Source organism: Anomalospiza imberbis, chromosome 9 (genome assembly GCF_031753505.1).
Source record: "Anomalospiza imberbis isolate Cuckoo-Finch-1a 21T00152 chromosome 9, ASM3175350v1, whole genome shotgun sequence".
Taxonomy (NCBI): Eukaryota; Metazoa; Chordata; class Aves; order Passeriformes; family Viduidae; genus Anomalospiza; species Anomalospiza imberbis.
In genome coordinates this window covers 21,274,767-21,289,163 of record NC_089689.1, presented here as the reverse complement: position 1 = coordinate 21,289,163, position 14,397 = coordinate 21,274,767, and the positions used below count along the sequence as shown (strand labels likewise).

The 14,397-nt window shown below is 58.1% G+C and overlaps 1 protein-coding gene and 1 long non-coding RNA gene across 3 annotated transcripts; one reads left to right on the top strand and one right to left on the bottom strand.

The window, feature by feature from the left end:
* The first annotated feature begins 110 nt into the window (after positions 1-110).
* Positions 111-6,013, top strand: LOC137478947 (uncharacterized). The gene is made up of 2 exons (XR_011001891.1): positions 111-4,661; positions 4,767-6,013. It is a non-coding gene; the product is annotated as an uncharacterized lncRNA (long non-coding RNA).
* Positions 5,259-8,886, bottom strand: KLF18 (KLF transcription factor 18). Of its 2 annotated transcripts, none has more exons than XM_068199137.1 (3): positions 8,636-8,886; positions 7,418-8,393; positions 5,259-6,618 (listed from the first exon to the last, which is right to left on the bottom strand). In XM_068199137.1, exons 1-3 carry the CDS (start codon positions 8,759-8,761, stop codon positions 6,443-6,445), a joined length of 1,278 nt encoding a protein of 425 aa, XP_068055238.1. In that variant the 5' UTR covers positions 8,762-8,886; the 3' UTR covers positions 5,259-6,442. The 2 variants fall into 2 exon arrangements, with proteins under 2 accessions (XP_068055238.1, XP_068055239.1); XM_068199138.1 differs by having other exon boundaries at positions 8,669-8,884.
* Between the last annotated feature and the right edge of the window lie 5,511 nt (positions 8,887-14,397).

Genomic DNA, 14,397 nt, shown 5'->3' with positions numbered 1-14,397 from the left:
GTGCCCGGAGCGCTTTGGGGGACGCACCACGCGGGCTGAGGGCGAAGGACCCGGGTTCGAGTCCCGCTCCTGGCAGTCGTGGCCGCTCGGCCCGAGGCCGCCGGCGCCGCTTTCCCCACGGTCCTGTGGCAGCGCCCGGCCCCAGCCGGGTCCCGGCACCCCTCGTCCCGCTCAGGGCGCACAGCCCGCTGCAGACGCAGTTCTCTCCCGCGCCAGGAGGTGGCAGCACCGCCGCGCCCGACGGCGCCTCCGAGCCCGGCCCGCGCGGCGGGGAGGGGGCGCCGCGAACGCGCTCGTCGCGCCCTCCGTGGCCCCAGCTGCCGTGACCCCGTTCCCTCGGGGACTCTCTGATGGGTCGCCGCTCTCCCGGCGTCCCGGGGCTGACCCTAGCTTCCCGCAGAGCTCATCTGGAGTTTTCCCGTCTCCTCTCCCGAGGCGCTCGCTGGCGGCTTTGCCCTGTCCCGTTCTCCCCGCCAGCCGTGCCGGGGGCCAGCCCGGTGCCGGGCACGCCTCACGGCACGCTCGGGCTGCTCGGCCCGGCTTCGTGTGCCGCAGCGTGTGCTCCTCGCCCTCGTGCTCTATGCTCCAGAGCTGCAGCGCTCACATGAGGCAGCCCGGAGTGAGAGTTTTATTACTAAGACTGTCCTGTTTCCTCTTCCCTGTGGGAAGAGACGGAGGAACGAGGAAAGGGGAGAAAACAGTGGTGCGGTGCCAGGAGGGACTTCGAGAAATCACCTTCCTGCGAGACTGAGGCAGGGCAAGGCTGCCTGGCAGAGGCTTGCCTGAAGCACATGGTTTCTGCAGAGCACAGAGATAACACTGGGACCTGCCGGCCACCTTGGATAGCCCAGGAGAGGGGCTGCCTCTGAGGGGAATCTCTTCTCCTTGCAGCCCTGGGATGAGCTGAACCCCACTTGCTCTTGCATGGAATCCCTCAATGCCAGCCAGGCTGTGCTGAAGTTACCACCATCCCCATCCTGCTGGTGAGCCCTTCCCACGAGGATTGGCACATCACCTCTGTATCAGGGCCCAAACGATGCCAGTGTTCCACAATGGGAACTGGTGACACCCCCAGATTACCATCTGTTGTCCCCAGAAATCATTGAATCCCTTTTCTACTCCTTTCCACACTACCAGCGATGGCTTTTAGCACCCTTCCCACAAGGACAGAGCTGATCCTGAGGTTTTGCCTGCTCTATTTGCTCTCAGCTCTGCCTCGTCTAACCAAGTCCTCCTCCATCAGTGTGTTTGGACATTGCTAATAATTTCTAGCACATTTCCTTGCTCTCTTTCCACAGCTGGCCTGGAAGCTGGGTCCACACTCCCCCAAAGTGGGCTTGCAGAAGGAGACAAGGCTTTCCCAACTTGAGCAGTCTCTGCCTGCCTGGCAAGCCTGGCACTGCGGCTCCGTGGAGAGCTTTGTAAGACCAGAAAAGGGGCCTCTGTTTTTGCCACTCGTGGGGATTGTTCGGTTGTTCGCAGTCCGTTCATCCTGTTAAACGGCACTTAAAGAAAACAAAAACCAGTTCCAAAAATAAAGCCTTGAGACAGATGGGACCATTCAGTGCGGGTTTTTTTGATTATATCTCCCACTTGTTGGCCTGCCTCCCCCACACCTCTGTGAGCCTCGGGAGCTGTGTCCCACCTGGAGCTGTATGGACCTGCAGGTGAAACACATTAGCTGGGTGCTTCCGCTAATGGGCTTATCAGCGGAGCAATTAGCACTGCTTCAGGGGGGCTGCAGTTACTGTTTCTGGCCTGGAGTTATTGTTAATGGCCACTGCATCCCAAAGCTAGCACAGAACAAAGGGGAAAGGCTGCAAAGCTGAGTCACGTACCTGGTCCATCATCGAGAGTCCTGTACTGGGACTGTGCCCAGATCTGACCACCTGGGTCCTGCCTCGCCAGGGCGCAGGGAGTATCGGGGGAATGCGGGGAATCGGGGAAAGCCAGCAGTGATGGGGAGCCCTGTGTTTCTGTGCCCTGTAACTCTGGCATCACTGTCCTGTCACTGCAACACCATCACCCACCTCCAGCTGTCCTGGATACCAGGGATGTCCAGGGTACCAAGCCTGGGCAATCTGCCACCAAGGAGCTGGGGGAGAGATGTGCCCCCAGATTTAGCCCTGGCAGGAAGGCCCCCTCCAGGCCAGCTCCTCACCCACCTCAGCAAGCTGGGGAAGGAGGCACCTCAGGCCCTTTTACCCATGCCCTGGCTGCCAGGCATGACCAAAGGTGGCCCCAGGCCAGGGGTGTGCGTGCCTTCCGACCAGGGCTCAGGGTGTGTGTGTCTCCCAGCCTGGTACCAGCGGAGGAGGACAAGTGCAAACACTGTGGCCAGTGGGGCAGGAGAAGGTTATCTGGGGCCCGGCAGTGGAAAAACTCATGTGTGACTAAGGCACAACAGCGCCAGGTGTGGGTCCAGGCAGGGCAAGCGAGCCGGGAGTTATCGCTTCCCCGTGGGTTCAGGTGCCTGAAGCCAAATGTTTCCTAAGGGTGCGGTGACAGCCACAGCCCCGTTATCGTGGCACCTGGCCCACCCCAAGCAGCATGGACACAGGGACTGGTTGCTGGACCTTCCCGCCATGGCAGGGATGGGACACTTCCCACTGCTTCTCCAATGGGAGACTCAAGCCCTGGGAGCATACTTCAGCAGGGACACCTTGGTCCTGGGGACCCAAGCTCCAACCTCATGGCGTGGAATGGTCTGTGTCAGCCTGTCCAAGCACCCCCAAACTATCCTCCCACTCTGGAGCACCCAGGCTGCATCCCACCCACAGCACTTTTGTCCCCTCCCCAGCTCCATGCTATCCCCATGGACCACAGCATCCTGAAGGTCAAGCCCTGCCTAAGGAACCCTCAGATCTGCAACACTTCTTCTCTCCATGGATCAACAATTCCAGACCAGCTGTGGGACCTGTTAACTGTAGCATGGGGGATCCGCATGAGCTCAGTCATACCTAGACAACAGAAACCCACTCAAGCTTCTCTTTCAGCTCCAACTGGCAGGTGCCAGGCCATACTGTGGCCATGACTCACACTTCTGCTGGGAGGTGTTTCTCCATACCTTACTCCTTCCTTTACTCCCTTGCCTCCTCATTGGACAAGGTCAGCTCTACCCCAAAACCATGGGGCTTAAGAGTTACAGAGGTTTCAGGGACCTCTGCACAGTTTCTGGGGTCCGTGACCAAGGTGGAAAAGGAAGGGAGTGAGAAATGGCCTACCTAGCTTAGGGTTCTCCAGCTGACTGCCAGTGCACACACCGCAGGGATTGCACCCCAGCCGTGCCTCCCCCAGTGCTGCCAAAGGTGTTTTCTTGCTGCCCTCATCAATTTGCAGGGCAGGTTTTGCTGGGGACAGGACTGGCCTCCCTCCTCCAATGGAGAGTGTGTCCTGGCCCAGGCAATTGGAAGAGGGTGTTTTTTATTAAGAACAAATTAACTAATTGTCTTTTCCACTACAGCCACTCCTCCCCAGCCATGCTGGTCCATTTGACTGCCATGCCCCATTATGTGCCTGAAGGGAGTGCCTTGCTCCAGGGCACAGGGGAGCAAACCCGGAGCAGCTCTGTTTGGAGGAGCCAAAGCACCTTCCCCTGCTCTTGCCTCCCTATGGAGGTAGTGGCAGCAGAGCCGGACCTCACTCCTGCCCTGGCACAGCAATGATGAAAGGTGGGAAAGAACTGGTTTGTGCTCTGATCTCAGAGCTGAACCTCAAAACAGCCGTGAACTGTCACTCCAGCTCCCAGGATGCTTAGGGAGGACAGGACAGCAGAGCCAGCCTTTCCAGTGGGACAGGATGGTTGGAGAAATTCATCGTTCCCCTGGAAATAAAAATAATAATCATAATAAAAACACAAAGCCAGAGATTACTTATACGCACACAAACAGGCAGGCACGCACTCTCCCCATCTGGCTTTGCCAGCCTGACTCATCGCTAATTCAAACAGCCCACACCTTTCCCTCTCCCTCCATGTGACGTTTTGAACAAGTTTCCAGGGAAGAGACAAAAGTTTTGCCCCAGCCATCCCCTGGCATTGCAGCCTCGTCCTTGGGTTCTGGTGGTCCCAGGAACAAGATATCCCCAGTACCTCATCACAGGCCACATGGGTACCAGCAGTCACCCCTGCACAAGCACCTCTCAGAAATTGGGGCAAGCAGAGGGTGGAGGCAGCAGTGAAAAGCACAAGTGATTGAGCCTGATGGATCTGTGATACCTGTGGACACAGCCCCATGGTCCCAATCTCAGGCCTACAGGCAGAACACAATGTCCCAAGCTGCTGCCACCCCACCTGGAATCACCCATGCTTTTGTACCTGCTCAAGGGCAGACCACAAGGGTGGGTGCTGGTCCCAGAATGAAGAGCCCTACACCAAAATATTAGCCACACCTCAGGGGAATATCAGACCTGCTCTGCCATTCCCATCTGAGTGGGAAAGACTGGGATCAGCCCATCTGCATCCCACTTCCACTTACAGGGCAAGCAGCCCCAGGGCACCCTCCAGCCCTGACCACTGGGAGTTGCAGAGATGAGCACAGGAGGGAGCCACTGCCACCACCACCCTGTGCCAGGGCATCATACAGCTTGTGTGCTCCCTGCACTGCCAGCGTGGTGTCAGGTCTGGACAAGTTCCTGCCTTCAGAGGGATTCGTGCATCACAGGTAATCAGCTGTGGGAGGGCGGGAGGGAGGGATGGAGCCAGACCTGCTTGCTGAGCTCCGGGACCTGCCAGCATGCTTGTGCTGAGTCACCACCTATTAACGCAGGGAAACCTCAGCACCTGAACCCCGCCAAGCTGCCGGGCCATCCCCAGGAGGACAGCAGAGACAGCACCCAGGACCAGGCAGCTGACACCAATTTCCCTCTGGGTTGTGACCACAAGGCCAGTACTGCAGAGCTTCCACTGTGAGCACAGCAGGATGGGACTGCTCAGGAAGAATTCAGGACCAGCAAGGCTCTCAGTTGAGTTTCGGCTGCCATTCTCCTTGGAGATGACTCACCGCAGGACCAGTCACACCATCCCAGTGCCGCAATTGCCCCATCTGCAGATTAGGGAAACTGAGGCACAGGGAAGTGGGGTGACTCAAGAGCTGTTGCACAGGAGATGCTACTCAGATGCCGAGGCTTGGGCGTTCCCCATCGATCCTCCGCAGCTAACTTAAGCAGAAATGAACATCGATGTAAATATTTACTGACAAACAAGCTCAGCCTCACCCTCTCCTCTTAGAAGAAACCTTTAAAGTAAACTCTCCTGGCTCTTTCATGTTTACATCTTGTTTATTTATTATACAGCAGATCACAATATTTCAACAGTTTGCATATAAAGAAAAGTAACATTTCAGAGTGCAAGAGACCTAACGTGCCCAAGCAGAGAAATGTTAATTAACAATATACACAGACGGGAACAGTGCACTTCCCAAAGCTGAGACTCATCTGTGTTCCCAGCTGGAAGAAAATATATTAAAAAAAACCAGAAACATTATATATTACTGCTTTGTTTAATTTACAACTTGCTTTGCAGAAGCTGCACATTAAAAGACTCATTTTCTTTTGAGCTTTTTTTTGTCCCCCCCCTCTACAAAAATTTCAAGTATAGCAGAGACCTGGGCATTCATAGCTGGACTCACTGTCCTTTACATACTAAATTTTAAAAAGCAGCATGGGGAAGGCAGCTGCAGCAGTACCTGGTGTCATCCTGAGGGGAAGAACATGACAAAATAAAGCAGAAAAGAGCCAGGAGAGACATTTTGGCTCTTGAGTGGAAAACTGGGAATGGCCAGGGCTGGCCTGCCCAGAGGGGTCCCAGGCTGGTGACAGGAACATCCCTGTCCTCTGTGCAAGGTGAAGCTATGCTGCCAACACCTGCAAACCTTTATAGCCATGAGCCAGTCAAATCCCACCCTCGCCCCATCCACTTTGGGCTTTGGGTCAGGAGGTTTGTTCTGATGATCACAACCGAGACAACCAGCAACCCATTTCCCAGCACCACAACCAACATACCCAGCTGGCATGGCTCTCCAGCCAAAAAGCAGCCAGAGTTAGCTACCATAGCCCCTAGAGCCAGGGGTGTGCTAGATTCTGGGGGAAGAAGGTTAAGCTGATGCCAAATACAAGCCAGGAGTTCTGGGTACAGATCCCTTATGCACCAGCTCCCCCACTCACTGGGTGCCTGGCTGCAGGGAACCCTCCAGGCATGGGGAGCTGAGTGGTGATGCCAGGGCAGATGTTTCTTGCAGTTTTGCTCCCCACATACATCCCCAAAGCAGCCCTTCCCCACCACTTGGCTGGGCCAGCTCTCACAGGAGCAGGAGGAGAAAACTAGTTATCAACTACAAGCAGACAGGGCTGGGTGGCCAGGCTGCTCCCCACTGCCATCCCTGGCCCGACACTATTTACACCGTGAGCTGGCTTCGGGGACATCGAGTCCGGCCGCAGCCACTGCTCACATGTGCCGCTTCATGTGGAGAGCGAGGTGGTCTGAGCGAGAGAAAGCCCGCTCGCAGAGGTGGCACTGGAACGGCCGGTGCCCTGTGTGCTTGCGGTAGTGGCGGGTCAGCTCATCGGAGCGGGCAAATTTCCAGCCACATCCTTCCCAGGTGCAGTGGTAGGGCTTCTCGCCTGCAGAGGAGAGGGGGTGTCAGTGGGCTTGTAGGTTCTCACCCGCCCTATGCCTTCAGCTCTGTGCTACCCTATCCAGCACCCCCTTTTCAAGGGGATGGGAGGTCCATTGCGCATCTCTGCCTGCACAACTTTCCCCTTCTGTCCCCCATTCTTCTGCCCTTCCCCATATGCAAAGATCTGTTTTCTGGGCATCCCTGCCCCATTACAGCACCCCTCCTATGTGCCCCTGCTTCACTTTAAAGTGTGGGTGGTCCCCTGCTCATCCCTGCTGTGGGGTGGCACCATGTGCCCTGTCCCAGCTCGGCCAGAGAGTCTCACCATACAACCCCCAGTCTATCTCCCTATCCTGTTTGTCCCTAGCCCAAGTGGAGGGTTTCTCCATGTCCCTAAGTCCTACCACCTCAGGCTCCCTCGGGCCCCAAAACCAGCAACTGGAGGTGCCACAAGACTGGTCTCGCTACATGCCTAGGTCCTTATGTGTCCCTTCCCAGCCCCACCACGGGGGTCCTTCTGAGCACTTCGGGGGCCATCCCCATTGCCCCCTGCGCTACACGCAGAACGCCTCCACGCGGGCTATCTCTGCGTGCCCTCACACAGCCCCACCACGGCGACCCACCGTGCACTCCCTGACATACCGCAGGGGTCTTCCTCTCGCGACACATGCCCCCTCCTCCTCCCCCCGTGTCACCTCTCGCGACGCCTCTTCACACCCCCGGAACCACGCGGGTCTCACCACGTGCCGCTGTACTCCCACCCGGGACCCTCTGCGCGTGTCCCTGCCCCGGCGCGCCCTTACCCGTGTGGGTCCGCATGTGCGCCTTGAGGTGGGAGCTCTTGGTGTAGGTCTTGCCGCAGCCCGGGTATTCACAGTTGTGCGTGGCCGTTCGCTTGCGCGCCCACGAGCGGCGGCCGCGCTTGGGCTTGCAGTCCTCGGGGGGAGCCCCGGTCGGGAAGTACTCCAGCACCGGGGAGTTGGGCGGCGTGACCAGCAGCCCGGGCAGCCCCGCCGGGCCCGGGCCCGGCGCCTTCAGGGGCTCCCTGAAAACACTGAAATGTCCATGAAACTGCGGTGGCGGCTGGGGGGCGAAGTGGGGCGCATAGCGGTGCGGGGCCACGGCGTAGTGGGGCGGCAGGTCGGCCAAGAGGTGGGGATCGGCGCCAGGCAGCGGCTCCTCAGGGGGCCCCAAGCGGCCGTGGGGGAAGCCCGGGTAGGGCAGCGGCGGCCCCGGCACCGGTCCCGGCCCGGGACCCGGCGCCACGCGTGGCTTGTGCTCGCCGCCGCCCGGTCCCAGGTACTCGGCGGCAGACATCCCCATCATGCAGGCGCGCTCCTCCGGCTGCTCCTTCTTGATGCGGGGCCCGAAGGACTGCGCGGGGTCCAGGGGCAGTGAGCGGGCTAGGGCCGGGTGGAGGGGCGGGTGGTGATGAGGGTGAGGGTGGTGGTGGGGGCCACCGGGCACCCGCAGCTCCGTGTACTCCCTCCGCTGTAGGTCGTAGTGGCCGGGCAGGTCCGGGGTGAGAAGCTCAGCCACGTAGCTGTGGCCCTGGCCCTCGGGGTAAGGCGCCGAGAACTTGCCCGGCGTGGAGTATGAGCCGTCGCTGTCGTAGGTGGTGCCACAGCTCTCGGGGGTCTCGGGCAGGGGGTAGTTGGGGCCGGTCGGCCCCTGCCCGCCACTGCTGGTGTGCGCCAGGATGAAGTCCAAGTCCACGAACTTGCCCAAGTCGTCCTCCTCCCGCTTGACGGCAGCGGGGCCATCCTGCTGTAGCATCCTCTGCGGGAAAACGAAGCGTCAGGATCGGCGGGGAGACGGCTGCGGCAGCACCCGCCGCCCCAGCACCGCGGCCCGCGTCTCCTGCTCGGGGCGGCGGCTCCCCCCAACCCGTCCGACGGGTCGGCACCACTCCGGCTGCGCTGCGCCGCCCTGGGAGCGCCCTCCGACGGCGAGAAGGCGGCCCGCCCCCCACTCCCTGGCCGGGCTGAGCCCCAGCCCGGAACGCTCTGTCCCTTACCCACCTTGCCACCCTCTCCCCGGTGCCAGGTGCTTACGTGGAGCATGTCGGCGGGCCGCTCGTCTAGCGGCATCAAGTTGGCGAAAGTGGAGATAGAGGGCAGGGCGCTCTCGTCCACGGCCGCCGCCATGGCGAGCCGGGCCGGGGCGGGCTGGGGGTGCGCGGAGCCCGGCACCGCTCCGCTCCGCTCCGCTCCCCGCGGCAGCAGCGCTGCTCTGCGCCGCCCCGCGCCCCTAAGCTGTTAACAGCATGGCTGCGCCCCGATTGGTCCGGCCTGCATTGATATTCACCGCCGCCGCCTGCCATTGGCTCCGCTGTGGCCCGAGCCACGCCCCCTCTGGCGGAGCTGCCCCGGCGGGCGGGGGGCGGCGGTTGCCGCTGCCCCGACCGCGCTCGGAGCCCGAGCGGGACGGGAGAGGACGGGGCAGAGCGGCGGGGTCTCCACGTCCCGCTTTGCCCTGCTCTGTGAGACTATGCCACGGGGGAGAACAGGCAAGGGTGCCGATGTGGATCGCGGAGCCCAGAATCCTACCCGCGACGTGAACGGGGCAGCGGCGCCCTTAAGGCTTTCCTACACGACGAGCGGGGAGGGGGGCTGTAGGTGGCAGAGCCGGAGATTCCCCCGGCACCGTGTCCCGAGTGGGGCAGGGGCAATGGCTCTGTCACATGCACCCTGTGTGGACGCAGAGGGTGCCGGAGAGGTCTGGCGCAGGGGTACAGGTAAAAGCATTATTTCATCAGTGTGCCGGGCACTACACTCGCCACGGGGGCCACCGAGCGCGTCAGCGAGCGAACGTGCAGTCCCAAAAAGGGGTGCTTGTGCCACCATAGGAGATGAACCAGATAGCCGAGCCCTGGTGCCCCCACACCCCCACGCGATTCGTTTCATGTAAGCGCACCCGTGAAGCCGCGTCCTCCCGCGCCGCTGCTGTCGGTGAGGCAATCAGCAGCACAGAGCGTACCAGCTCGCATCTGGCTGCGTGCAGGGTGCGTGTGCGAGCCGAGATAACTGCTCGTCAACCCTGCAGGGGGCTGGCACCCTGCCGGCATCGCCTCATCTCGCCCCACAGCCCCTACAACACGTCTGTCTGCCCTCCCTAGGGACCAGTGCTGTGGCTGTCTCCGACCGCCCTGGCACAGGGGGGCATGGGCCGGCTGTCCCACCGTGCCCTCCCTGAGCAGCCCCTGCGACAGTGCTGTCCTTCTGAGGGCTTCCCATGGCAGGGGACACAAGGACAGCAGGTTATCCCACTTTGCAGGAGACACTCAAGTCACCCACCCTATTCTGGCTAGTTGGATGATGGCACAGAGACTCAGGGCACTGGGCAGGACTCCCCAGGGGCTCTCTGCCTCCCTGTCCGGCTCACAGCAAGATCTTCTCCGTTTGGCCCCCATCCAACCAGTACCAGGAATGGCCCTGCTGCTGTTGCGCTCAAGAAGCAATGCCCCTTATCTCTTGGAGCCTGTCTCCCTGCTTTCTGGAGCTGTCCATCTCCAGATACCTTTCTAAGAACTGAGGCTGCTGCCTGCTCTATTCAGAAGCAAAGAGTCAATTTAAAAAAAAACAAATATAAACACCAAAGGTGAGGTGTGCACACACACCACACGCACATGCCGCTTCTGAATCCAAAGCTACTCTACCAGTTGCTTTCATCACCACGCTTTAATTATAAGGGTGGAGCACTGCAATAAATTATTTCAGTAATCCAGTGGAACAACAACAATTCAGATCTTCCCCCTTTTACCAAGAATCCCTGCCCTGGTTTCCAGAGCACATGTTGGGCTGCTGCCTGGGTCCCATCTGCTTGTCTGGTGGCAAGGCAGCAGGTTTATTAATGGTACCTATTGGGTCAAACCACATGGGCTCCAAAGTCCTTCTCCAGAAAAAGTCACCTCCAAAGTGGCAAAGAAGCATGTGGGCATTACTTGAAATTACTTTTAGCTTGCCTCTCAGAGTAGTTTATTAAAGTCACCAGTTAATCCCAATTCTTGTTTCTTGGCCAAATTATAATTAATAGCAAGGCAGTTCCTGCCCCAAACTTTTACAGATAAGTGAGAGAAGATGCCATAGGAGACAAACACTAATTCCTCTTGGTTTTCCCCTTTTCCAGGCAGTTTTGGCATTTGCAGCCATGCTGACTTATTTTGAGAGGCATCACCAACAGATCAGCTTAATTTTTACAGCCAGTATTTCTTGCAAATGTGGGATATTCTCCAGGAAACTCTTTTTACTGATGCTCTGGTGGGAGGGCCGGTGCGGCAGGGAGCGGCAGCATGCCAGGCACCACAGCAACACAAGCACTGCCAGCGCTGAGTGTGCAGGGAGCCAGGAGTGCTTCATGGGCAGGGTTTTCCTGCTGTGAGCCATGGGGTGGGCACAGGGGGTCCCTGCCACAGCCTTGTCAGCCCCTTGGCCACAGAAGCCCCCTCTGAGGTGAGTGGGAGGCAAGCAGGAGCAGACAGGGCATGCACAGCCCACTGTTGACAGAAGCCCATTTTGGAAACGTGGGTTATCTCCCGCACCACTAGAGCAGACTGTAAAGTCACTGGCATCCCAAGAGATCAAACAACAGCCAGGCAAGAGAGCAAACAGAAAGTGGGAAGGGCCACCCATCCAGGTGATGGCTAAAGAGGAAAGGGTTAATGGTTATCCTTGCTTTTGGCACATCTGGCAGCAGAGGAATGAGGAGCGTGGCTTGCCCAGCATGGTGTATCAGAGGTGAACCCACCAAAACAGCATTGTCAGCCCTGCCAACACTTCCACAGTACCACAGCACCCTCTCCAATGGCACACAGCAAGGGTGGGATGGGCCGGGGGGACAATGCCCTGTGGCACTGCCAGAGGTGGAATTGGTGCCCAGGTTGCTCAGCAGGGCTCCCAGGAGACCCAGAGGGGTCCCCTACCCCACAAAACACTGGGGACTGAAAAACACCTGCACTGCATCCTTTTCTGTGCTGTCACCTGGAGTTGTGACTGGAATAAACCCAAGGACTCTCCTTCAGAGCATCTCCAGTGCCCCCTCTCCAACACCACCTACAGCATCACAGCCCAGAGAGCTTCTGCTTCAGTGGGAGGCAAAACCCAAGTCCTGAAAGCTCCACAGGGGATCCCATGAGAGGTGCCAAGGAGATCCACACTGCAGACTCTAAACAACTGTGACACTCCAGGGTTATCTCCCTGAGAGCAGAAAATGAATCTGGCTGGGTTTTACTCTCTGTCTTCCCCTCTGCGTGGTACTGGCCTGCCTAGAGAAGGGTCCAGGAGCCCCCAGACCTGCCTGTACCCCCAAAGCCCCCTTCCCCTCCTGAAAAGAAAAGAGGAACTGAAAATGAAATTAAAGCATAATTCAATCCGGAGCGGGTCCAGAGTAAAGTCATCTGCTCTTATCGTGTGCTGGCAGGCTCTTCCCGCTCCGCAACAAACACAATGTTATCAGGGCACAGAGGGCAGATTCGTTTGCACCGGCCGAGCAAGCTGCTGTGTCCGCCCTACCTACCCTGGGGTCTGCAGAGCACCGGGATGCATGGCCAAGGACCGGGGCTGCCAGGGGCTCGGGGACACCCGAGGCAGCACCCCGGCAGCACCGACAGGGAGCTCAGTCCCACGACAGGGTGCTTTGGCTGGAGGCCATATCCAGCCTCTTTGCACAGCTCTCTGGCCAGAGGAGATGGGTCAGGTTGCTCCCAGTGAATGTCAGCACAGAGTAAAGGCTACAGAGGGACAGGGTCCGTGAGAGATGTCTTTGCCTGTGGGACTATACACAGCCTCATCTTCCATGGGTGCTGCCCAGCTGCTTGGCCAGGAGGCTGCCAAGCTGGCAGATCTTGGCATCCCACTCTCTGGCAAAGCAGCCCAGTGGCACCCCCAGACCCTGCACACAATCCCAGCCCCACTGCATCGCCTGGACCTCATCCTGCTTTGATCTCTGCCTGCTGCCTGGCTGTGCCCTGGTGGCTGCGGGGCCAGTCCAGCCCTCTCTGTCCTTCTTTATATACCCCTGTTATTTTTAACTCTGCCTACGCAAATCCCGAATCCGGAATGAGCAGCGGCCAGGGGCCAAGGGGAAATGGACATGGTGCAAATTTCCTGCCCTTTTTACCTCTCTTCCTCTATAACATACAGCAACGTTTTTCCTCCACTTCTTAACTTTCACTGGTACAGGAAAGCTGAAAGCTCCAGGCTCTGTATAAAGCCACAAGGTCCAGCACCACAGCGGACAGGGTATTCCACTCGGAAGGGACATCACACTCAGCCTGGTGCCAGGAGATACATGTCCCTACCCACAGCACACACCACAGGCTCCATCAGCAGCGCGATGTGCTGGAGGCATCTGAACAGCCCTCGCAGCAGCAGCCTCACGTGCAAACACGTGTGCTCACGTGCCAGCCCAGGGGCCCATCCTTCCTTCCCCCTACCTCGGCAAGAGCTCTGGCCCCAGCCACAGCAGCTGGGACTGGACCACAGCCATGGGAGCCGTTCCCTTTTGCCACTCACAAAAGTGCTGGACAAAACCCGTGACATCCCAGCAACTCCACGAGTAACAGCAGGAATTGCTGTTTTCCTTTTGAGCAACAAGGAGGAGGAACACAAGATATTCTTCCAACATCTCTGGTTTAATCTTTAAAAAAAAGCCACAACACAGAGTTCCACAGCAAGTTGCACAGGGAGTTTTGCAGAGGATATCATGCTATGGCTGCAGTGCCCACGGGATATGCATGTTAGAACCCTTCTCTCACGTGCTGGAGATTAATAGCTGTACATCATGTAAAAGCAATTCATTTACAAAAGTTCAAAATGACCCAGGTATACATCTCTGCCACTCTTTTCCAAGCAGTGTCCATCCCTCCTCCCAGCTATACTCTAAGGTATTCAGTCTCCAATGAACCTGGATTCTCAGTGAGTGGGGAAAACCTCCCTTGCCATGCACAGAGGCAGGAAAAGTGTGGATGCTGAGGCCAGTACTGGTCAGACCTAATCCACTCAGATATACACCATTTCCCAGCCTGGAGAAAGTCTGGCTATCCCTGGAACCTGGGCACTGGTGTGGCTGCAATATGCAAGCACTGCTGGGCCAGTGGGGGAACAATTTTCCAATGGGAGCTGTGGGATAGGGTTGAGTGAACGGTCTGCACCATGAGTCACTGGTACCCATGGGGACACAGCTCGGTGTGAGGCAGTGGGGGACAGCCCAGGCAACAGCAGAACAAGCAGGGAGCTGGAGAACTCTGTGTGGAAACTGTTTTCCAGGTAATTTGGTTTTGTTATTCCTTCCATGCAGCTATCTGCCCAGAGCCACCCTGCCAGTGTAAATCACACAGTAGCACATTGCATGGAAAACTCATCCTGCCACCATCCCATGCCCCTGGGACACTGCACCAAGGGCACCACTATAGCACAGGATGCTGGAATCAATCACAGCCAGCCACATGTGGCTGCTGCAGTGGTTTTACAGAAACAGCCCACAAAACTGCATCCTCCCACCCGCGACACTCATGGGGTGTCTGGCAAGATCAGTGGCCACCCTGTGTCGAGAGCAAACCCCTCTGCACTGGCATTACATAGGGTGCTTCATTCTGCTCCAGGAAGTGGCATTTAATTACCCAGCCTCCTGGTAGTAAATAGGTTTCCAACACATTACAAAAGGCTGTATTACATTTTTTTTATCCCCAGCCTTGCTCATGCTCTGCGCCGGTGAGCTCATCCCCTGGGAATACCGTCTCCAAAATAGATTCACTCCCTTGTTGGAAATAATCAAATGGGAATCC

Coding starts and splice junctions, on each gene's coding strand:
- KLF18 (XM_068199137.1), bottom strand. CDS start 8,761: ATGGCGGCGGCCGTGGACGAGAGCGCCCTGCCCTCTATCTCCACTTTC. Junction 8,394..8,635: donor ACCGGGGAGAGGGTGGCAAG/GTGGGTAAGGGA, acceptor GTTTTCCCGCAG/AGGATGCTACAGCAGGATGG. Junction 6,619..7,417: donor GCACATGCGGACCCACACGG/GTAAGGGCGCGC, acceptor TCTCCTCTGCAG/GCGAGAAGCCCTACCACTGC.